The 23,557-nt window shown below is 42.8% G+C and overlaps 1 protein-coding gene and 1 pseudogene across 1 annotated transcript; one reads left to right on the top strand and one right to left on the bottom strand.

The window, feature by feature from the left end:
* Positions 1-8,335: 8,335 nt before the first annotated feature.
* LOC127160128 (uncharacterized) lies at positions 8,336-12,255 on the bottom strand (annotated as a pseudogene).
* Positions 12,256-17,455: 5,200 nt separating this feature from the next.
* LOC127160134 (uncharacterized) lies at positions 17,456-22,041 on the top strand. The gene is made up of 2 exons (XM_051102784.1): positions 17,456-18,680; positions 21,898-22,041. Exon 1 carries the CDS (start codon positions 17,769-17,771, stop codon positions 18,675-18,677), a length of 909 nt encoding a protein of 302 aa, XP_050958741.1. The 5' UTR covers positions 17,456-17,768; the 3' UTR covers positions 18,678-18,680; positions 21,898-22,041.
* The last annotated feature ends 1,516 nt before the right edge of the window (positions 22,042-23,557 follow it).

Here is a 23,557-nt window from a genome sequence, read left to right as displayed (position 1 = left end):
CGATGAGCCAGGGTGAAGCCAATGATTCAGAGGGCCAAGGTGGAGCAGGTGGCTTCGGCGACAGAGGCATAGGCAGAGATCCGAAAGGCCGCGGTGGAGCGAGAGAGAACATATGTGGAGCCCGACGGAGCCAGAGGGATGAAGAGACGAGACGCAGACAGAAGAGTGCAGTCCCGAGGTGGAGGTAGGGGGATGACTGATCAAGGTGGAGCCGGAGCGTCGAGGGAGTCTGGTCGAGCTGGAGGACTGACGGACTCCAATGGAGACGAGGGAGCTGGAAGCCATGGTGGAGCTGCTGGGTCACAGGACTGAGGTGGAGTCTGGGCCTCAGAGTCTGGAGGTGGAGTCGAAGGATCCTCCAAACCTAACACCAATGGAGCTGGAGATGGGCAGATCCACGGCGAGCCCACGGCACAGATGGTGAGAACAGGGGCAAGTTCAAGCTCAAACTGGTGTGCAAAGTTTTGCTGCGGTTTCCGGGTTGAACAACATGTTTCCTGGAAACGGTGTGCAACGGGGTTTGAGATACATTTTCTCTTGTTTGATGGGTGTGTCAAAATGTCAGCCCAATTAGCAGCAACATGTATATAAACCACGTGGTATTAAAGAGACACTGATTAACATAACATAACAATACTATACATATTTATATATTTTGCTATTGTATTGTGAAGTGACACTTTCATAAACTTTTCTATACTTCTCTGATTGTATAATGGTAAATATTACAATATCATAGCACAACAAAAGTGATCAGCAAAAATGATAAGCCTAACAGTATAACACAGTCTTGGAGGTAAGGAGTAGATTATCCTTCACCTGAAATGTGAGGCAAATGTTGGAATACAATAATTAGGAACCACAGTTTCCACAAACCCCTTCACTCGACTGGGATGTTCTCTTTTTCTCTGGATGGTAAGGGCAGCGACTGTAACATCGGGTGTATTTTGTAGTATTAAACACATATTTATACGGATTTCATCAGGCTCTGAAAATTCTTCAAAAAGAACAAAAAGAATGGCCTTCTCAGCTGCCATAGTTGCAACAGAACAGGATGTTCAACGCACCACCATTTCTGTTTGAAAAATGTTTTACAACGTTTTGTCGAGGCTGAACACTAGGATGGAACATAACCAAATAAGGACAAACAGGAACTGGAAGAAACCAACACAAAGGACTAAATCAATACAGAAGACAGAACCTATGTGAAACAAAAGAGTTCATAACTGTGACAGGTCAAATGCTATTTAAACATGTGTGTGTCACCTTGTGTGTCTGTAATAAGGCCAAACATTATATGGGTATGTAAACTTTTGATCAGGGCCATTTGGGTGATTACTGTTATGTTTCTGATTTTAAAAGGTGCCAAATAACTTTATATATGATAATAAATGGTTTCATACGATCACCATCTTTAAGTAAAAGATGAATTTTTTGCATAAAAGTTTTTTGCATGATCAGTCATATTTTCAAAATTATATTGCCAAAATTTCACAACTTCTGCCGTGGTATGCAAACTTTTGAGCACAACTGCAACTGTATCCATCAAAAACACACTGTAAACACAATTTATCTCAGTAACTCAACCATCCACCAGCTCTCAAAACACACAAGATGACTACCAAAACATTCAGGTTTAAAAATGTTATAATCAGCAATACTTTTATGTCTGTTAAGGAGCTTCAGATGTTGCCTTGCCTGATAAGTGTTGTGTAACTAAAATGCAGTGATAAAATGCATTTATTTATTTATTTATTTTGGAGCTGTGACTCGTGAAGGTTTCATCATCTCTGAACCAAGTTTAGACTGATGGCTGTGAATTTTCACATATTCTGATGCAGTTCCTCTTTTTCTATAAGTGTTTTTCCTTTTATATATGTGCCTTTTTAGTTGCTATAGTTGCTACAAAACATTTACAAATGACTGTCAGTTTCAGAGGTGCAATGTCATAATGTTTCGTTACAAGTTTGTATCCAACAAAGCTAAAAAGTTCAAATGAGCTGATTCAGGTTTGTTTATTACAGTTAGAACTAAACTCAGTAAAAAGTGTCTCTCCTGGACCAGAATTGATGAACTTGATGTAAAATATGGTTCTGTGCACGTACATTTTTGCACATTTAAGTAGTGGTTTCCAAACCTGTTTCTGGCATTTAATAGTGCACATCTGAATGTGTCCTTTGAATAAAACAAGCATTTCAGCTCTAGGAGTCTCTTTTAATAAGCTCATAATATGAACCAAGTGTGTGTACTGACTGAGAGACACAAAAAACTCTGGTTAATGAATTAACAAGTAATAATGCTTAGTCATATATGTTTAATAAGTTCATAATTAATATGAATGATATATAATGCATCATTATTTGTGAAGGTCATAGTAACCCATGAGTAATGACATCTCTTATAATCTTGAACATCTTTATTTGTCATTGATAAATCAACAGGCGATTTCCAACTTTAACCTCAGTTTCTTAAAAGTATAAACCAACATATCACAGCTAAAGTCAAGTAATCTAGAAAATTTAGTCTGAAAGTAGGAAATCTGTACATTTAGCAGTTTAGGGATTTAATTGCAGACATTACATTTATATGATAATGGGTTTAAAATGAACTAGTTCAGCACAGTGCTGTCCTGCAAACATTACTAAAATTATCATTCAGCAAATAATTTGTCATTTAATAATGTTTCTACCTGTGTTTGCGCTTTATTTCCTGAGAGTTTTATCCTGAAAAAAACCTGGCGAGTCATACTTAAAAGTGTCTCCAGGGGCCCCAGAATCCAACAAGCTGAATCCACAAACTTCAACACTGGTGCAGTTTCAGAGGAAAACTTCCAGGCTGGCCAAAAGCAAACTGGATTGTGGGAGTTAAGATGGATGCAGAAAAATAGTTGAGTGCAGGTGTTGTACTATAATGCTGACAACATGTCTCGCTTGGCCCAGAGAAACTACAGCTTAAAGCAGCCTTGTTGTCTTACTCTGATTCCAGGACTTTATCTGGATGGGATGAACAGTCATCCTCTTACTGTCTGCTCATATGAGTTTAACACTGGCAAACGCTAACGTGCTAGCTCAGTTATTAGCTGCAGTTTCTAGAGACATGGTAAACATCTCAGATTTAAGACATATGGGTGTCAGGCATTCACCACGGCCACCCTCATCTGACACACCTCCGGTAGCACCACCCACTCGTTCTCAGTCACCCGAATTCTAACTCGCATCACCTGTTCCTCGTTGAGCCACGCCCTATAAATAGACACTCTGCCATTTGCTCATTGTCTGGTCTACCGTTCACATGCTGGTTCTCACTCTCCTTCCTTTGATGTCGTGGCGTGGCTCTAACACTGGACTATTGGACTTCAACAATCTACATACGCATTCAGTTAAGAACCTCTTTCACTGTTTGATGATCTGTCTTTTAAATAAAACGTTGTTTAATAAATTGTTGAAAAGTATTGCCACTCATCTCTCGTCTCCCCCATCCCCTTGTGTGTGCATGAGTGTGACAGAAGACCAGACCGCTAACAAGAAATACACAGCATGAGCACTGAAACACCCACCGCTACTAACCCTTTCTCCGAGCTGGTGAATGCCTTGAAGGCGGCGTTCCAACCTCCATCGACGCCGCCATCCGTCTCAGGATCTCCCATGGCCATGCCCGCAACGTTTGCGGGAGAGGCGGCTGAGTGTAGCGGTTTTCTGCTTCAAGTTAATCTCTTCATCAAGATGCAACCACAACGGTTCACCACCGAGGACGCTAAAGTGGCATTTCTCATCTCACTCCTAACCGGTAAGGCCCTGCTGTGGGCTAGAGCTATTTGGAATGCGGAGAATCCGATCATACATTCATACGAACAGTTTACTAATCATTTCACCGAAGTTTTCAGCACAACAACAGGAGAACTCGCGACATCGGATCAACTCTTCCGGCTACAGCAGGGTACTTCTTCAGCGAATCACTACACTCTTCACTTCCGTACGCTGGCGGCGGCTAGTGGTTGGAACGAGAAGGCACTGCTCGGGGCTTTCAGACAAGGCCTCAATCCCGATCTCCGAGCTGCTATGGCGCTGTATGACGACAGCATTGGATTAGAGGCCTTTCTGCAACGTACCAACAAAGTCGCCCAAAACCTAGCCGCCTGCCAGCCACCCATTACCGCTCCTCAGCCCGCCTCGGTGGCTGCTTGTCATCCAGTACCAGAACCCATGCAAATCGACTCCACACGTTTGTCACGCGCAGAACGGAACCGCCAAATCATGAACGGACTCTGTTTGTACTGTGGACAACCTGGTCATCACCTCTGTCAATGTCCCATCAGACCCCCACGCCCCGTGGTGAGTACCCTCTCTACAGAGGTGGAAATATCTTCTCTCACATTGCTACCTGTAACGCTGCATACTTCTAATATATCTCTATGCGTTTCTGCGCTGGTGGATTCCGGCTCTTCAGGCAACTTCATCTCTCAAGACTGTCTGAATCAACTTCAACTGACTCGTCGACCCCATCATCAAGTTCTATCAGTAAAAACCATCCAAGGAAAACCATTGGGGCGTGGGAAAATACGACACTCTCCACCCATCATCACCTTGCAAGTCGGTCTGTTTCATTATGAGGACATCAAATTTCTGGTACTGGAGGATTCCACCGCCAGCATAATCCTGGGACGTCCATGGCTGCAACAACACCACCCGGAGCTCAGCTGGGACCCATGTGACGTTCTGCACTGGAGTGATTACTGTAATCAACACTGCTTGATCAAGGTACCCCGACCTTCTACAGATCCTCTCGTCCTCTCTTCCACTCGGATTGAAAGCCCGGATCAAGACTCCGTTCCTGAGGTCCCAGCTGAGTACATGGCGTTCCAGGATGTGTTCAGCAAACAAGCAGCCACCCAATTACCACCACATAGGTCATGGGATTGTGCCATCGATCTGCTGCCAGGGGCCCAGCTCCCCAAGGGGCGAGTTTACCCTCTGTCCATCCCGGAGCGCCAGGCGATGGAGGAGTACATCTCGGAGGCTCTAGCTCAAGGATTCATCCAGCCATCGACCTCACCGGCCGCTTCCAGCGTCTTCTTCGTGGGTAAGAAGGATGGGGGGTTACGGCCCTGCATAGATTACCGTCAACTCAACTCCCAAGTCATTCAACAACCCTATCCGCTCCCTCTGGTCCCAGCCGCCCTCGAAGAGCTTCGTGGAGCACAAGTCTTCACGAAGCTGGACCTGCGGAGTGCGTATAACCTCGTTCGTATCCGTGCGGGAGACGAGTGGAAGATGGCATTCGTGACACCCACCGGCCACTATGAATACCGGGTAATGCCGTACGGCCTCTCCATCAGCCCATCCGTCTTACAAACGTTTATGAACGAGGTGTTCCGGGAGTTCCTCCATCGGTTTGTGATTGTCTACATCGACATCTTGATTTACTCCCGGAACATGGCCGAACATCGCCACCACGTCCAGCAGGTCCTCCACAAGCTCCGAGAACACTGTCTCTATCTCAAGCAAGAAAAATGTGCGTTCCATCATCCATCAGTACACTTCCTGGGTTACATCATTTCTGCCAAGGGCGTGCAGATGGATCAGGGGAAGGTTTCAGTCATCCAGGAATGGCCTCAACCACTCACAGTCAAGGAACTCCAGCGCTTTCTAGGATTTGCCAACTTTTATCGAAGATTCATTAAGGATTACAGTTCCATCACTGCGCCGTTAACCTCCCTCCTGAGGGGTAAACCGAAGACCATCAGCTGGAACCCCTCTGCCCACGAAGCTTTCCGCCAACTGAAGAAGATTTTCAGTACCGCACCTCTTCTACACCATCCAGATCCAGAACTTCCCTTTACGGTAGAGGTCGACGCATCCACCACTGGAGCAGGTGCGGTACTGTCCCAAGCGGTCGGTGAGCCTCCACTCCTCCATCCCTGTGCTTTCTATTCCCGAAAGCTGTCACCGGCGGAGCAGAATTACGACGTGGGAAATAGAGAGCTTCTCGCCATCAAGCTTGCCCTGGAGGAGTGGCGTCATTGGTTGGAGGGTTCCAAACTTCCATTCACCATCATCACTGACCATAAGAATCTTCAATACATCCGGGAGGCCAAGAGACTCAACCCCCCGCCAAGCAAGATGGGCTCTGTTCTTCACACGATTCAATTTCAAAATCACCTATAGACCTGGCTCTAAGAACATTTCAGCGGACGCCCTTTCCAGACTCCATTCCACAGATCTACCCGTCGAACCAGAGCCAATTGTACCCTCCAACCTAATCATCAGTCCCATTGTTTGGGAGATGGACGAGAACATCCGCAGCGCCACCCTCCAGGAAGCTGCTCCGCCAGATTGTCCAGAAGGCAAGATCTTTGTCCCTCTCGCCCTACGTCAAAACCTTCTGGACACAGCTCATCGGTCTCTGGGCTCTGGACACCCTGGCAGCCAACGGACCCTCTCGCTCATACAATCTCGTTACTGGTGGCCCAGTATGCGCCGAGATACCATCAGGTACGTCCAGAGCTGCTCTGTCTGTGCCATGTCTACTACTCCTCGTCAACTTCCTACAGGCAAACTGGTTCCACTACCCATCCCACAGAGGCCCTGGTCCCACATCGGAGTAGACTTTGTGACCGATCTCCCGGCAGCCGAAGGTAACACTTGCATTCTGGTCATGGTGGATAGATTCTCTAAAATGTGCAAGTTTTTCCCCCTGAAAGGTTTGCCCACGGCGATGGAAACGGCTGAGATTCTGTTCCAACAACTATTCCGCCACTTCGGCTTGCCTGAGGAGATCGTGTCGGACCGGGGACCTCAATTCATCTCTCATGTATGGAAAGCTTTCTTCAAATTACTCGGTGTTTCAGTTAACCTATCTTCTGGCTATCATCCACAGACTAACGGCCAGACAGAGAGGAAGATCCAGGAGCTCGGACGTTACCTCCAGGCATACTGTCACATGGACCAACACTGCTGGAGCAGGTTCCTCCCGTGGGCCGAGTACGCACAGAACTCCCTGCGCCAAGATACCACCGGCTTAACACCTTTTCAGTGCGTACTCGGGTACCAGCCTCCGCTGTTTCCCTGGACGGAGGAACCCTCAAATGTTCCAGCGGTAGACCACTGGTTTCGAGAGAGCGAGAGAGCGTGGGACTCAGCTCATCACCATCTGCAGCGGGCTGTACGACAACACAAGCGCTTCGCTGACCTCCGACGGAGACCTGCCCCCGAATTCCAACCTGGGGACCAGGTTTGGCTGTCGACACGGGATCTCCGTCTCCGTCAATCCTGTCGCAAGCTGAGTCCCCACTACATTGGTCCGTTCAAGATCCTGAGACGCATCAACGAAGTCACGTTCCAACTTCAGCTCCCACCAAGGTATCGTATTCATCCCACCTTCCACGTTTCCCTACTTAAACCTTGTTATCCCTCTGCCACAGTACAACCGGGAGCTGAAGTGGAGCCCCCTCCTCCGGAGATCCTGGAACCACCATCCATCTACACTGTCCACGAGATCCTGGGCTCACGGCGTCGAGGGGGCCAGTTGGAATATCTCGACTGGGAGGGGTATGGACCGGAAGAACGATCCTGGGTCTCACGGGACGACATACTGGACCCCACCTTGTTATCCGACTTCCATCGAGACCATCTGGATCAGCCTGCCCCTCGCAGTCGAGGTCGCCCTCGGCGTCGCGTTAGGGCATCGGGAGCCGGCCCTGGAGGAGGGGGTAGTGTCAGGCATTCACCACGGCCACCCTCATCTGACACACCTCCGGTAGCACCACCCACTCGTTCTCAGTCACCCGAATTCTAACTCGCATCACCTGTTCCTCGTTGAGCCACGCCCTATAAATAGACACTCTGCCATTTGCTCATTGTCTGGTCTACCGTTCACATGCTGGTTCTCACTCTCCTTCCTTTGATGTCGTGGCGTGGCTCTAACACTGGACTATTGGACATCAACAATCTACATACGCATTCAGTTAAGAACCTCTTTCACTGTTTGATGATCTGTCTTTTAAATAAGATGTTGTTTAATAAATTGTTGAAAAGTATTGCCACTCATCTCTCGTCTCCTCCATCCCCTTGTGTGTGCGTGAGTGTGACAATGGGGATATTAGGTCATCAAAGGTCAGATAACAGCAAATATTTTTGAAGTTTTACAGTGATGTCTGCTAAATGACACATCATGATATATATTTGTTGATCACTGTATGCATTTAATGTTGCATTTAAAGCAGACTGTATAATATAGAGCACTGGAAAGTGACATTAAAAGCTGTATGAAAATGTCTATAACATCCATATATGTTAAAATAAATCTTGCTGTAATCTTATTATTTATAGAGGGTGTTTCATTGTAATACTGTAGCCATCTCTGTTTCCTCTGGGTGATGAGAGTTCTTCCTTACTACAAAATAAATCAATAAAAAAAACAATATTCAATATGTATTTTTTTTTTTTTTTTTTTTTTTTCCACTGTCATGATTGCAGAGTGTTAGAGATTAATGTGAATAATCAGTTTTTGTGATGTTCAAAACTCACCAGCTCTTCTTGCACAGATGATCTGAAGAAGAATCACAGTAGGAACAGCAAACACTGCAATCTCAACAATAATCACAATCACTATAGGAAAGATGTGTGGACAGATGATAGAAAAAAACAGGAGAATGAATTTGTGAAACTGTAAAATGCTTATTGACGGGGTATATAAACAATGAACAATCATTGACAAACTGTTTATAAATTCACTGAGTTTCAGTGCATGCAAAACCATTTCATACCTCTGAATAATGATTCAACAGTCATATAGACTCCAGTTTCTGTGTCAGGCGGATCTGTGAATAATGATTATTAGTTCAGTTCAAACATAATGTGACATCAATAAGATGCATATAATAATAATAAGCATAAATACATTGTTGTGTAGTAACTTGTAACAGGTGTGTGTGTGCAGTTTGAGTCTCAAGTCCATCTCAGTGTTTGTGTTAATGATTTATTTAATTTATATAGCTGTAGATGAGTATGGAAGGTCGGGTTCAGATGCACCATTTTTATGGAGCTATAAAACTGCTCACCAATGGAATAAATTGGATGGGTTTGAGATCTATTTAGCTAATTACATTACTTCAATTAACAAAGTCCAGTGCAATAGACAAAATGAGAGGCTGAACCTATATTGTGTAGGCATGCTACTGCTGTTGTTTAACACTTGATTTCTTCTCAGAGTTTGAGCTGCTGATTGGAATTGGTGTTGCTGAATCAATTAAACCTGCAGGGCATGAAAATTAAGATTTGCATCATCACTGTTGAACATTAATATTATATTTTCATACTTGATTATATCATGACATACCAGTTTTTGATCCATCATTAATTTTGGTTGCTTAACATTTGGCTGTTTGGCTAAGCTGGAGCCAGGTTGTTTTGAGTTTGGCCCAGGACATTCATTCAAATACACTATAAGCTGCAAGTAAGACTTGGGCAGCTGTTATGGCTCAGTTAGACACTTAAGGACAAGGAGGAGAAACACAGCCAAACATAAATGTATAAATGTGAGCTGCTTCCTGGTTAGATGGTGTTTGTTGACATGCATTAAATTTAATTAGATATTTTTGTAGTTTTTGAAAGGCACATGTTAGTTACATACAGACTACAGTGTAGATAAGTCACACAGTGTATAAAGGCATCACTGATGCAATAATAGAAATAGGTGAGATTTTTCTGAAGAACCCCTTACACTCAGAAATGGCCATTGTTACAATATAACCACATGAAGTTATTTATATCTCATTTATACGAGGGTGAAACAGTGAGCTGCAGCCTATAAATCATAAGTTTGTCCTGAATGAATGATATTATTAATCATGTCATGTGTTTGTATCAGAGACTCTTCTGAAATTTAGTTATAAAATGTAGTTTCTTACCTGAATACTTTACAGTATATGTGGCTGACGTCTTTCTCTGAATAACCTGACATCTCCACTCTCTGTTGTGATCTTCATTCAGGAGTGTTGTAGTCAGAGTGCTGTTACAGTGTGTTGAGGAGAATGATATCTGATATCTGGAGTCTGTCTGCAGATTCACACCAGCCTGATTCACCCAGATCAGCTGAATTCCCTCAGAATGGACCAAAGTATCACAAGAGACTCCATAACATAAATACAACTGACAGGAAAGTGTCACAGAGCTGCCTGGTCTGATTTCAGTCTGTGAGGATGATGAAGAGACTGAAACAGAAAATAATTAATCGTTTGATACAATGCAGTTATTGTGTACATACATTTTTACATTGTACTTACATTTTAAAAAATACCTGCATGTAAATGCATCTGTAATTAATTTTGTAATTACATTTAATTACACTATTGACCCATCCCTTATACCCTAACCCACCTTAAACCTACCCATAACCAAACCTGTTAAACCTTGCCTGTATCCCACCTCAAAGCTTGTTTTGCAATAAATACACACAATACCATTTTTTGATGAGTAAAATAGTTAAGGCCACCTAATAAAAAGTGGGACTGATTTCAGTGTTTTCTGGCATAACAATATTAGTGTAAAATTCAACATATAATCATACTATACACAGAAACACTGACCATTAAGAAAATGCAACTGAACACGTGCATTTTCCATTCACATATTGTCGGCAGGTGTAAGATCCATAATCTTCTTTTGTGACTTTCTTGATGTTCAGAGAGCAGTCAGAGCTCAGACTCAGTCTCTCATGTCTCTCTATGTCATTCTTCTTTATCCCTCCAGCAATCAGTTCAACTGTCTCTGAATGTCTGCTATAGATCCATGTAGTTGATGTGCAGTCAGAAAGAGCATTATTACAGGGCAGACGGACATTTTCACCAGAACTGCAGAACATATGAGTGTCATCCACTCCACTGCTACCTATATATATACATATATAAAAATAATAATAAAATCTGGGTTAACTACTTAATCTGAAATGTAGATATGGTCTTGATTATGAAATATAGTCTGTAAAAAGCACACTCTGTGCTTGCAATATCGCTGTGAGATGTATGAATTTTTTTTTTAATTACAGATGATGTTCATTGGCAAAAATCCTTATGAATGCCAAACCATTCATAAGTAAATCTAATTTATTCATAACATAAATAAATTAGATTAAAATCAAATTAACATTGCTTTATGCTATAATTGTGCCTTATGATTAAACAAAATATATAAAATATATAGATAAAAAATATATAATATTGTGTGACATCTGTCATACCGTCAGGGTGCTCATTAACAGGGGACGCACGTCCTGATTTTGCTAAGTTAGATGTGTTCCTGGGTCAACATATTTTGTTGACCCTGGAACAACATTTTAATCCAAAAATTTAATCTTGACCACATCCTTACACCTAAACCTATCCTTACCCATGAGTAATCCCTAAAATCAGAGAAAATGATACGAATGACACTGATGTACAAGCAGCAAACAGTGATTGTAAGCCTAAACTTCACAAAAACTATAAACTGTTTTTTTTTTCAAATCTGATTGGTTAATCACAATGTTGATCCAGGAACATGTCGTACTTCAGGTAAAATCAGGTTCTGCAACGGGGGACACATGTGCTGAATACCTCTAAAAATGAACTAATACTAGAATATGATCTGCTCCAGAGCTGATTATGTTCAGAGAATGGGTTGCTATGGCTAAATACTCTGAAAATTACTTCAGCTTTTAGAGCCAAAGTTGGATTATCTGTTTACTTAGTTGTAAACTTACCCAGACATGTCACATAACCTGCTATCTGGAATAGACAGAGTTCATATCATAATACTGTTAACATAGAGTTTTGCAAGAACATTTTGAGTGTGACAGCAGTATACACACAATTCTAAACCTTCCTTTCAGAAATAAAACAGTATTTACACCACATGACTCTGAGATAATAGCTAATTTACTGACTTAATGAATTTCATCACAATAAAACCAAACTCCAGACACTATGTCAGGGCAATTAAACCAAATTGTTTGGATAGATGGTTGTTTACATCATACACATCCTTACTCTTATAGATCATACACAGATTTCTTTACCTGTGAGAAGCAGACAGAGAATGATCAGTCCCAGCAGACACATGTGACACTTATTAGCCATTTTCTGTTTCTGTCAGTCTTTCTTTTCATTATGTAGTTACAACTCTTACTTCTAACACCATCAGCTCCTCCTGTAGGTGTTAACTTCCTCTGATCTCGCCAGCTGATTGTTTAGTTGTCACACTATAATACAGCAGCATTTCCCTTACACTACACTGTGTGCAGAATTATTAGGCATGTTGATATTCTGGTCATATTTTTTTTCCAAACACATTTTACCAATTCCAAACCACATCAGTCTTAATAACTACTGTTAATTTTGTATTTAATCATTTATATGTGATATATAACTGTCCGTGAAGGCTGGAAGTGAAAAACTCCTTATATTCAGGTGTGCATAATTATTAGGCATGTTTTCTTTTACAGCTAAAATGAGCCAAAAAAGATATTTAACCCAGACTGAAAAGTCCAAATTATTAAATGCCTATGAGAAGAATGCAATACTAATGCATTGCAAGAATTTGCAAAGTTAAGGCTTGACCATTGGACAGCGAAATGCTTGTTGAGTCTGCATGGTCAGAAAAAACAGGTGGAGAAGAAAAGATGCATGTTAACTGCAAAAGAATTAGGAATTAAGGTGAAGAAGTAGGTGTGACACCATCAGGAACCGTTTAGTCTCCAGCGCCACCATTTTCCAGAACTGCAACCTACCTGGAGTCTTCAGAAGTACAATGTGTCAGGTTCTCAGAGACTTTGCTTGGTAAAAATCCTAAAAAATGCCCCTGACTTAATAAGAAAAACAAGCTGACGTGTTGTGAAATACATGAAGACAGCTTTATTTTTTTTTTTTTTATAGGCTTTATAGACAGATAAGTTGAGAGTGACTCTTGAAGGACAAGCATCACATCCTCTTGTACCTCTGATTCAAGAATTTATCTTCCAAAATCTGGCAGTAAGTTTTGGGAGTTCACTTTAGTCCATCTCTGCAAGTCAGACTTTTCAGGATAGGAAACTAAACATGAACTCCAAAAAGTGTTTGGAAAAAAAATATGACCAAAATATCAACATGCCTAATAATTCTGCACACAGTGTATACTAATGAAGAAATTAATGTCAATGAAATATACTGTATAGTAGTTACTCAACCATCCAGAAGCTCTTAAAACACACAAGATGACTACAAAACATTCAGTTCTAAAAATGTTTTAACCAGCGATATTTTCATTTACAAAAATAAAGGTTCCAAAATGGTGTTTTTGCAGTAATGCCATAGATGGGTCAGGGTTCTGTCACTTCTGTCTAGGTTTCTTGTGGTTTTGTGACAGAGCCCTGGCACTCCCATTATGTCTTGTTTTCATGTTGTCTGTGTGCCTTGTTTCTTGTTAGAACGTAGTGTTTGGATTCTGCCACTCATGTCTTGATGAGTTTCGGTTTTGTGTCGGGGTTCGGACACTCATGCTCCATGTTCTGTCTTATTGTAGGAGCATGCGGTCTCGAGCTTGCTCGGTCCGTATGCTCTTGTCCATGTGATTTGTTTTGTGTTGTCTTTTGCTGTTGTTGCACACAGCTCAAGTTTTTGGCTGCGTGCTTTCATGTTATGTTATGTCTTGTAATGCGAAAAACCAGCTGCGTGCTTTCTTGTCGTGCATTTTGTGAACACGCAGCTTATGAGTTTTCTCATTAGCTGCATGTTTGTCTTGTTTTGCACATGGCCAGCAAAACAATTCACCGGCCATGTGCAAAAACACTTGTGTTTTTGTTTTTGTATGAGCACATGGCTTTTGTCCTGTTTCCATGTGCCATGTGCTCTCATGTCTATTGCTTTGGCCCCACCCATCTTGTTTCCTGATAATTGGTTAATTTGCCCCACCTGTGTTTTCCTCATTACTTGCCTCGTTTGCTCTCTATTTATTGTCCTTGTGTTTTCAGTCCGGCCAGTTCGTCATTGTATGTTCCCTTGAGTCCTCGCCTCTTCCCTACACCCCAACCCTGACAAGAAGAACCATTTTTGGTTCCCCAAATAACCTTTCAGTGAACGGTTCCTAAAAGAACCATTTTGAAGAACATTTTAAAAATCTAAAGAACCCTTTTTGACTATGAAGAACCTTTTCTGCATTTGAAAGGTTCCATGGATGTTCAACGTTCTTCACAGAACCATGGATGGCAATAAAGAACCTTTATTTTTAAGAGTGTAGTGCATGGTTCTATTTTATTATTAATGTTTTAAGCTGTGACTCTCTGTGGAGGTTTGGAAACACGTTACTACAGAGTGTGAGAACTCAGTCTAGATTTCTTGTGGATTTGTGACACAGCCCTGGCACTCCCATGATGTCTAGTTTTCATGTCGTCTGCATGCCTTGTTTCTTGTTGGAGCATGGTGTTCGGATCCCGGCTCTCATGTCTTGTTGAGATATGGTTTTGTGTCGGGGTTTGGACACTCACATGTTCTGTCTTGTTGTGGGAGCATGCGGTCTCAAGTTTGCTCGGGCCGTACGCTCTTTTGTCCACATGTGTTGTGTTTTGTGTAGCACGTGGTTCATGTTCGTATGCTTATCTTGTTGTGTTTCATGTCATGTTTTGTGTGAACACGCAGCTTAGGAGTTTCCTCATTAGCTGCGTGTTTGTGTCTTGTTTTGCACATGGCCGGTGATTTGTTTTGCTGGCCATGTGCTCGTGTTTTTGTTTTTGTGTGAGCACATGGCTTTTGTCTTGTTTCCATGTGCTCTCATATGTATTGTCTTGACCCCGCCCATCTTGTTTCCTGATTATTGGTTCATTTGCCCCACCTGTGTTTCCCTCATTACCCGCCTAGTTTGCTCTCTATTTATTGTCCTTGTTTTTTCAGTCCTGTGTCAGTTCGTCATTGTATGCATCCTGTCGTGTCCTGCCCTATGTTGTCCTGTCCAGCTGTGTTGCCAGCCAGATACCTGACGTCACTTCCCGTTTGTTGCGGTTGCACGCTTAGAGTTTGAGCTCCGTCGAGTTAATTTCTTATTGTCTGTTTTTCAATTCAAAATCAATTTTATACACAATCATTCTTGTTTCTTATAACGTGTGAATATACCCCCTATTGTATTCTACAACTAAAACATCCGGATTGCTTTGTTATCACTAGTTTTGTTTTGATTTCCGGAGTCGCTAGCTTATAGCCCGTTAGCAGCACCAGCGTGGTTGCCGCTAATCCTGCTTGCATTGTTTACACACTGCTTACACACATTTCCATTGTTTACTCACTGTTACTTGCTTTAATGGCGAATTTGTGTCCACCTTTGAGTGCAGGTGAGGACACGTTCGAGCTGCACTCGTTGCAGCTCGAGCTGGAGGCCGTGGAGAAGCAGATCCAGGAGCTGTTGGTGCGGCAGACGGAGCTGAGAGAGCGGAGGGCCGCTCTGGAGTCCTCCCGGGTGAGTATACAGCGTGATACTAACACTCTGACCACCTCTACTCCGTGTGCTTCTCTGCACAGCTCCCGTGCACCCTGGACGCGATCTTCCCAGATGTCCTTCACTCCGGCGCCGGGACACCACGGACCCTGGGTGCAGCAGCAGCGGAAGACGCGAGCCAGGCCCCGGCCGAGGACCTCGCCCCCTCCGCCGCCTCCGGTCTTCGAGATCTCCACCCGGAACCGCTTCGCTCCCCTCCGCGAGACGGAACGCGACGCTGTGATCGTCGGAGACTCCATTGTCCGGTACGTACGTGCTACTTTAGCTAAAGGTAAAGTCCACACCCACTGTTTTCCTGGTTTGCACTTTTGAAGCTCTTAAAACACACAAGATGACTACAAAACATTCAGTTCTAAAAATGTTTTAACCAGCGATATTTTCATTTACAAAAATAAAGGTTCCAAAATGGTGTTTTTGCAGTAATGCCATAGATGGGTCAGGGTTCTGTCACTTCTGTCTAGGTTTCTTGTGGTTTTGTGACAGAGCCCTGGCACTCCCATTATGTCTTGTTTTCATGTTGTCTGTGTGCCTTGTTTCTTGTTAGAACGTAGTGTTTGGATTCTGCCACTCATGTCTTGATGAGTTTCGGTTTTGTGTCGGGGTTCGGACACTCATGCTCCATGTTCTGTCTTATTGTAGGAGCATGCGGTCTCGAGCTTGCTCGGTCCGTATGCTCTTGTCCATGTGATTTGTTTTGTGTTGTCTTTTGCTGTTGTTGCACACAGCTCAAGTTTTTGGCTGCGTGCTTTCATGTTATGTTATGTCTTGTAATGCGAAAAACCAGCTGCGTGCTTTCTTGTCGTGCATTTTGTGAACACGCAGCTTATGAGTTTTCTCATTAGCTGCATGTTTGTCTTGTTTTGCACATGGCCAGCAAAACAATTCACCGGCCATGTGCAAAAACACTTGTGTTTTTGTTTTTGTATGAGCACATGGCTTTTGTCCTGTTTCCATGTGCCATGTGCTCTCATGTCTATTGCTTTGGCCCCACCCATCTTGTTTCCTGATAATTGGTTAATTTGCCCCACCTGTGTTTTCCTCATTACTTGCCTCGTTTGCTCTCTATTTATTGTCCTTGTGTTTTCAGTCCGGCCAGTTCGTCATTGTATGTTCCCTTGAGTCCTCGCCTCTTCCCTACACCCCAACCCTGACAAGAAGAACCATTTTTGGTTCCCCAAATAACCTTTCAGTGAACGGTTCCTAAAAGAACCATTTTGAAGAACATTTTAAAAATCTAAAGAACCCTTTTTGACTATGAAGAACCTTTTCTGCATTTGAAAGGTTCCATGGATGTTCAACGTTCTTCACAGAACCATGGATGGCAATAAAGAACCTTTATTTTTAAGAGTGTAGTGCATGGTTCTATTTTATTATTAATGTTTTAAGCTGTGACTCTCTGTGGAGGTTTGGAAACACGTTACTACAGAGTGTGAGAACTCAGTCTAGATTTCTTGTGGATTTGTGACACAGCCCTGGCACTCCCATGATGTCTAGTTTTCATGTCGTCTGCATGCCTTGTTTCTTGTTGGAGCATGGTGTTCGGATCTTTTGTGTAGCACGTGGTTCATGTTCGTATGCTTATCTTGTTGTGTTTCATGTCATGTTTTGTGTGAACACGCAGCTTAGGAGTTTCCTCATTAGCTGCGTGTTTGTGTCTTGTTTTGCACATGGCCGGTGATTTGTTTTGCTGGCCATGTGCTCGTGTTTTTGTTTTTTGTGAGCACATGGCTTTTGTCTTGTTTCCATGTGCTCTCATATGTATTGTCTTGACCCCGCCCATCTTGTTTCCTGATTATTGGTTCATTTGCCCCACCTGTGTTTCCCTCATTACCCGCCTAGTTTGCTCTCTATTTATTGTCCTTGTTTTTTCAGTCCTGTGTCAGTTCGTCATTGTATGCATCCTGTCGTGTCCTGCCCTATGTTGTCCTGTCCAGCTGTGTTGCCAGCCAGATACCTGACGTCACTTCCCGTTTGTTGCGGTTGCACGCTTAGAGTTTGAGCTCCGTCGAGTTAATTTCTTATTGTCTGTTTTTCAATTCAAAATCAATTTTATACACAATCATTCTTGTTTCTTATAACGTGTGAATATACCCCCTATTGTATTCTACAACTAAAACATCCGGATTGCTTTGTTATCACTAGTTTTGTTTTGATTTCCGGAGTCGCTAGCTTATAGCCCGTTAGCAGCACCAGCGTGGTTGCCGCTAATCCTGCTGCATTGTTTACACACTGCTTACACACATTTCCATTGTTTACTCACTGTTACTTGCTTTAATGGCGAATTTGTGTCCACCTTTGAGTGCAGGTGAGGACACGTTCGAGCTGCACTCGTTGCAGCTCGAGCTGGAGGCCGTGGAGAAGCAGATCCAGGAGCTGTTGGTGCGGCAGACGGAGCTGAGAGAGCGGAGGGCCGCTCTGGAGTCCTCCCGGGTGAGTATACAGCGTGATACTAACACTCTGACCACCTCTACTCCGTGTGCTTCTCTGCACAGCTCCCGTGCACCCTGGACGCGATCTTCCCAGATGTCCTTCACTCCGGCGCCGGGACACCACGGACCCTGGGTGCAGCAGCAGCGGAAGACGCGAGCCAGGCCCCGGCCGAGGACCTCGCCCCCTCCGCCGCCTCCGGTCTTCGAGATCTCCACCCGGAACCGCTTCGCTCCCCTCCGCGAGACGGAACGCGACGCTGTGATCGTCGGAGACTCCATTGTCCGGTACGTACGTGCTACTTTAGCTAAAGGTAAAGTCCACACCCACTGTTTTCCTGGTGCTCGCGTTCTCGATGTTTCTGCGCAGATACCCGCGATCCTGAAGGACGGCGAGAGCGTCGGCGCGATCGTCCTGCACGCGGGGGTGAACGACACCAGGCTGCGGCAGACGGAGGTTCTGAAGAGGGACTTCAGCAGCCTGATCGAGACGGTTCGCAGCACGTCGCCCACGACGAGGATCATCGTGTCAGGACCCCTTCCCACGTATCGACGTGGGCACGAAAGGTTCAGTAGACTTCTTGCTCTAAATGAATGGTTATTGACATGGTGTAAAGAACAGAAACTGCTCTTTGTTAATAATTGGAATCTTTTCTGGGAGCGTCCTAGGCTTTTCCGTGCTGATGGCCTGCACCCCAGCAGAGTCGGAGCGGAGCTGCTGTCGGACAACATCTCCAGGACGCTACGCTCCATTTGACTAGTGAGTACATTCTTATATGATTGCTACGATGGCTTTTGTTCTGAACGCTTAAATGATAGTAGTTGCACTGTCCAATCTATAAAGACTGTGTCTGTTCCTCGAATAGTGAGGTCAAAACGTAAATTTAATGTAGGATCTAGAAAAAATCTGATCGTAATTAAACCAGAAAAAAGCAAAATACACGAACAGAAACCATTTTTAAAGCTTGGGCTCCTAAACATTAGATCACTTGCACCCAAAGCAGTTATTGTGAATGAAATGATCACAGATAATAGTTTTGATGTACTCTGCTTAACTGAAACCTGGCTAAAACCTAATGATTATATTAGTCTAAATGAGTCTACTCCACTAAACTACTACTATAAGCATGAGCCCCGTCAGAGTGGTCGTGGTGGTGGTGTTGCAACAATATATAGTGATATTTTCAATGTTACTCAGAAAACAGGATACAGGTTTAATTCATTTGAAATACTTTTGCTTAATGTTACTCTGCCAGATATGCAAAAGAAATCTCTCCTATCTCTTGTTTTAGCTACTGTGTATAGACCGCCAGGGCCATATACAGATTTCCTAAAAGAATTTGCAGAATTCCTTTCGGAACTATTGGTTAATTTTGATAAAGTGCTAATTGTCGGAGATTTTAACATTCACGTTGATAATACAAATGATGCGTTAGGACTTGCGTTTACTGACCTAATAAACTCTTTTGGAGTTAAGCAAAATGTCACTGGGCCCACTCATCGTTTTAATCATACGCTAGATTTAATTATATCGCATGGAATTGATCTTACTGATATAGATATCGTACCTCAAAGTGATGATGTTTCTGACCATTTCCTTGTATCGTGCATGCTGCGTATCACTGATATTAACTGTAGGGCTCCGCGTTATCGTCTTGGCAGAACTATTGTTCCAGCCACCAAAGATAGATTCACAAATAACCTGCCTGATTTATCTCAACTGCTCTGTGTACCCCTTAATACACAGGATCTAGACAAAATGACTAGCAATATGGGCACCATCTTCTCCGATACGTTAGAAGCTGTTGCCCCCATCAAATTGAAAAAAGTTAGAGAAAAACGTATTGCACCATGGTACAATAGTAATACCCAATCCCTCAAAAAAGAAACTCGCAATCTTGAGCGCAAATGGAGAAAAACTAACTTGGAAGTTTTTAGAATTGCATGGAAAAACTGTATGTCCAGATACAGACAGGCTTTAAAAGCTGCTAGGGCTGAGCATTTCCGCGAACTCATAGAAAATAACCAAAACAATCCAAGGTTTTTATTTAGCACAGTGGCTAGATTAACAAATAACCAGACACCACCTGAGCTAAATATTCCTTTACAGTTTAATAGCAATGACTTTATGAATTTCTTCACTGATAAAATAGATAACATCAGAAATACAATAACCAATGTAGATTATACTGCATCTAATATGTCAACTTCTTTCGTCGCACCCAAAGAAAAACTGCAGTACTTTACCGCTATAGGACAGGAAGAGTTAAATAAACTCATCACTGTGTCTAAACCAACAACATGCCTATTAGATCCCGTACCCACTAAATTACTAAAAGAATTGTTACCTGTGGCAGAAGAACCGCTTCTCAATATTATCAACTCATCGTTATCTTTAGGTCACGTCCCTAAACCATTCAAGCTGGCGGTTATTAAGCCTCTTATTAAGAAACCACAGCTAGACCCTAGTGAACTGGCAAATTATAGACCCATTTCTAATCTTCCATTTATGTCTAAAATTTTAGAGAAAGTTATATGTGCTCAACTGTGCTCATTCTTGCAAAAAAATAATATCTATGAAGAATTTCAGTCAGGCTTCAGGCCCCATCACAGCACAGAAACTGCACTTGTTAAAATCACTAATGACTTGCTTCTTGCGTCAGACCAAGGCTGCATCTCACTGCTAGTTTTACTTGATCTTAGTGCTGCGTTTGACACTATAGATCATGACATACTAATAGATCGACTACAAAATTATGCAGGTATCCAAGGGCAGGCTTTAAAATGGTTAGATCCTACCTGTCTGATCGCTACCACTTTGTTTATTTAAATGGGGAGTCATCTCAGTTATCACCAGTAAAGTATGGAGTGCCACAAGGATCTGTTCTAGGTCCTCTACTATTTTCAATATACATGCTGCCCCTTGGTAATATTATTAGAAAACACGGGATTAGTTTCCATTGTTATGCTGATGATACTCAACTATATATCTCAACAAGACCAGATGAAACTTCTGAATTATCAAAGTTAACAGAGTGCGTTAAAAATGTAAAAGATTGGATGACCAACAATTTTCTGCTATTAAATTCAGATAAGACAGAGATATTACTTATTGGACCTAAAAACAATACACAGAATCTTTTGACTTACAATTTACAACTAGACGGATGTACTGTTACTGTTACTTCCACTACAGTCAAAAGCCTGGGTGTTATATTAGACAGCAACTTGTCTTTTGAAAATCATATTTCTCATGTTACAAAAACAGCATTCTTCCATCTTAGAAACATTGCCAAGCTGCGAAACATGTTACCTGTTTCTGATGCAGAAAAGCTAGTTCACGCATTCATGACCTCTAGACTGGACTATTGTAATGCACTATTAGGTGGTTGTCCTGCATCTTCAATAAACAAGCTACAGATAGTCCAAAATGCAGCTGCTAGAGTCCTTACCAGGTCAAGAAAATATGATCATATTACCCCAATTTTAAAGTCTCTGCACTGGCTGCCTATTAGGTTCCGCATCAGCTACAAAATAGCACTTCTTACCTATAAGGCACTTAACGGTTTAGCTCCTGCGTACCTAACTAGTCTTCTACCACGCTACAATCCATCACGCTCCCTAAGGTCACAAAACTCTGGACTGTTGGTAGTACCTAGGATAGCAAAGTCCACTAAAGGAGGTAGAGCTTTTTCACATTTGGCACCCAAACTCTGGAACAGCCTTCCTGATAACGTTCGGGGTTCAGACACACTCTCTCTATTTAAATCTAGATTAAAGACACATCTTTTAGCCAAGCATTCAAATAATGCATCTCATAAACTTTTTCTGCAGCTATATCTGATCAAATGTTCATTTTAATCTTTTAGCTCTGGTTTAACAAACCTTCCTTTTCTTAGTTTGAACAGCAGCTACGCTAATTATGTTCCTATTTGTTCTCTGTTTTTGCCATGGGATTGACATCCCATGGTAACTAGGAATTCACAAGCTCCAGTGTGGATCCAGAACACTTAAGAAAAGATGATGCCAACCCTTCAGAGGACTTCAGATGATGCCAACCCTGATGCCAACCCTGAAAACATACAGCACTACCGAATTCTGCTACAAATTTATAGTGTTCTTTGTCTGTTTGATTACGTCATTAATTGATCTTTACCACACATCTCTACCATATGTACATCAGAATAGCCTTTTTCCCCCTCGGGGTAGTTTTGTTTTATTTTTTGATCAAATAAAAAGCCCATTACTCTGCAATACTGAGTCCTCGCCTCTTCCCTACACCCCAACCCTGACATGTTTAGACTAATGGCTGTGAATTCTAATGGCAGATCTTCTTATTTCTTTAAGTGGTTTTCCTTTTATAGACTGTGCCTTTTTGCTATAGCTGCTATAAACCATTTACAAACGACTGTCAGTTTCAGTGGCACCATCAGATGTTTAATTTCAAGTTTAGTTCTAACAAAACTAAAAAGTTAAAATGAGTTGATTCAGGTTTGTTTATTAGAGTTGGAACTAAACTCTGCAGTAAAAAGTGTCTTTACAGGACCAGGGATAATGAACCTGATATAAAGTGTGGTTCTCTGCCAGTGTTGGGGAAAGTTATTTTTAAAAGTAATGCATTACAATACTGAGTTACTCCCTAAAAAAGTAACTAATTACATTACTTATTACTTTGCATAAAAAGTAACTAAGTTACATTGCTTTTGCATTACTTTTTAAATCTGGGCAGGGCTTGCTTGTTTGTTTTTAATATGAAAAAGTTTTATTTTTGGCAAATGTAAAAGCCTTTTCACACCAAAAGCCTCAGGTTTTGAGAAAAGTAAATTCATGTCTGTACAGTAGACTGCAGAAGAAAAATGTGGTTCTTCCCCCTTTGAGTAAGAGCTGACGGCGAAGTGGGCTGTGTCGGCTCTCGAGGGAGCTGACTGCCTGCACTCTCGGCGCGTATACTTCACTCCCGGAGCTCTTTTCATGAGGGAGCCCTTGTGATTCCCACAGCTCAGGTCCTGCTTTGCCGAGGCGGAGCGGCGGCTGCGGTCGTGGGGATCGCATATAGATCTACAGACACGTAGAGGCGGGCTGGCCTTTTCTCTGCCTTTTTCCCTAGATCTAGTGCTCTCTCTTGGGGTCGGAAGCCCACGTCGCGGTTTCTTCCCCCTTTGAGCAAGAGCTCGTGGCGAGGTGGGCTGTGTCAGCTTCTCGCGGCTCTCTCTCAGGACTCGGAAGCCCGCACTGCAGTTCTTCCTCCTTTGAGAGAGAGGGGTGTCTTTCTCAGAGGAGATTGACGCTGAGTGGGCATTTACTGCACTCTCACCCCGTATTTTCACTAAGTGTGTGAATGCTGCTCTGGCATCTGCATCTGAACTATATTGATTTTTTGTTGATATTAGCTCATTCTGAACGGTTGATGGCTCAACATTGAGATGTTGTCCTCGCCATATGAAAGAACTGGGCTTGCGACTGAACGCCAGGAAAAGCGTGCTTTCTCCATTACAAAGAACCATTTATCTGGGCGTGGTGTGGGATTCGACCACAATGCACACACGTCTGTCTCCTGCTTGGACCGAGTCGATCCTCACGGCAGTCAAGACAGTAGGCCGGTCACTCGCTGTCAAACAGTTTCAGAAACTTTTGGGT

The sequence above is a fragment of the Labeo rohita genome, unplaced genomic scaffold (assembly GCF_022985175.1).
Source record: "Labeo rohita strain BAU-BD-2019 unplaced genomic scaffold, IGBB_LRoh.1.0 scaffold_290, whole genome shotgun sequence".
Lineage (NCBI taxonomy): Eukaryota > Metazoa > Chordata > Actinopteri > Cypriniformes > Cyprinidae > Labeo > Labeo rohita.
The sequence above is the reverse complement of the archived record's forward strand: the minus strand, read 5'-3'. Positions and strand labels throughout refer to the sequence as shown.

Bases quoted from the DNA above. Each gene is read 5' to 3' on its own strand.
- LOC127160134 (XM_051102784.1), top strand. From the start codon at position 17,769: ATGGCGAATTTGTGTCCACCTTTGAGTGCAGGTGAGGACACGTTCGAG.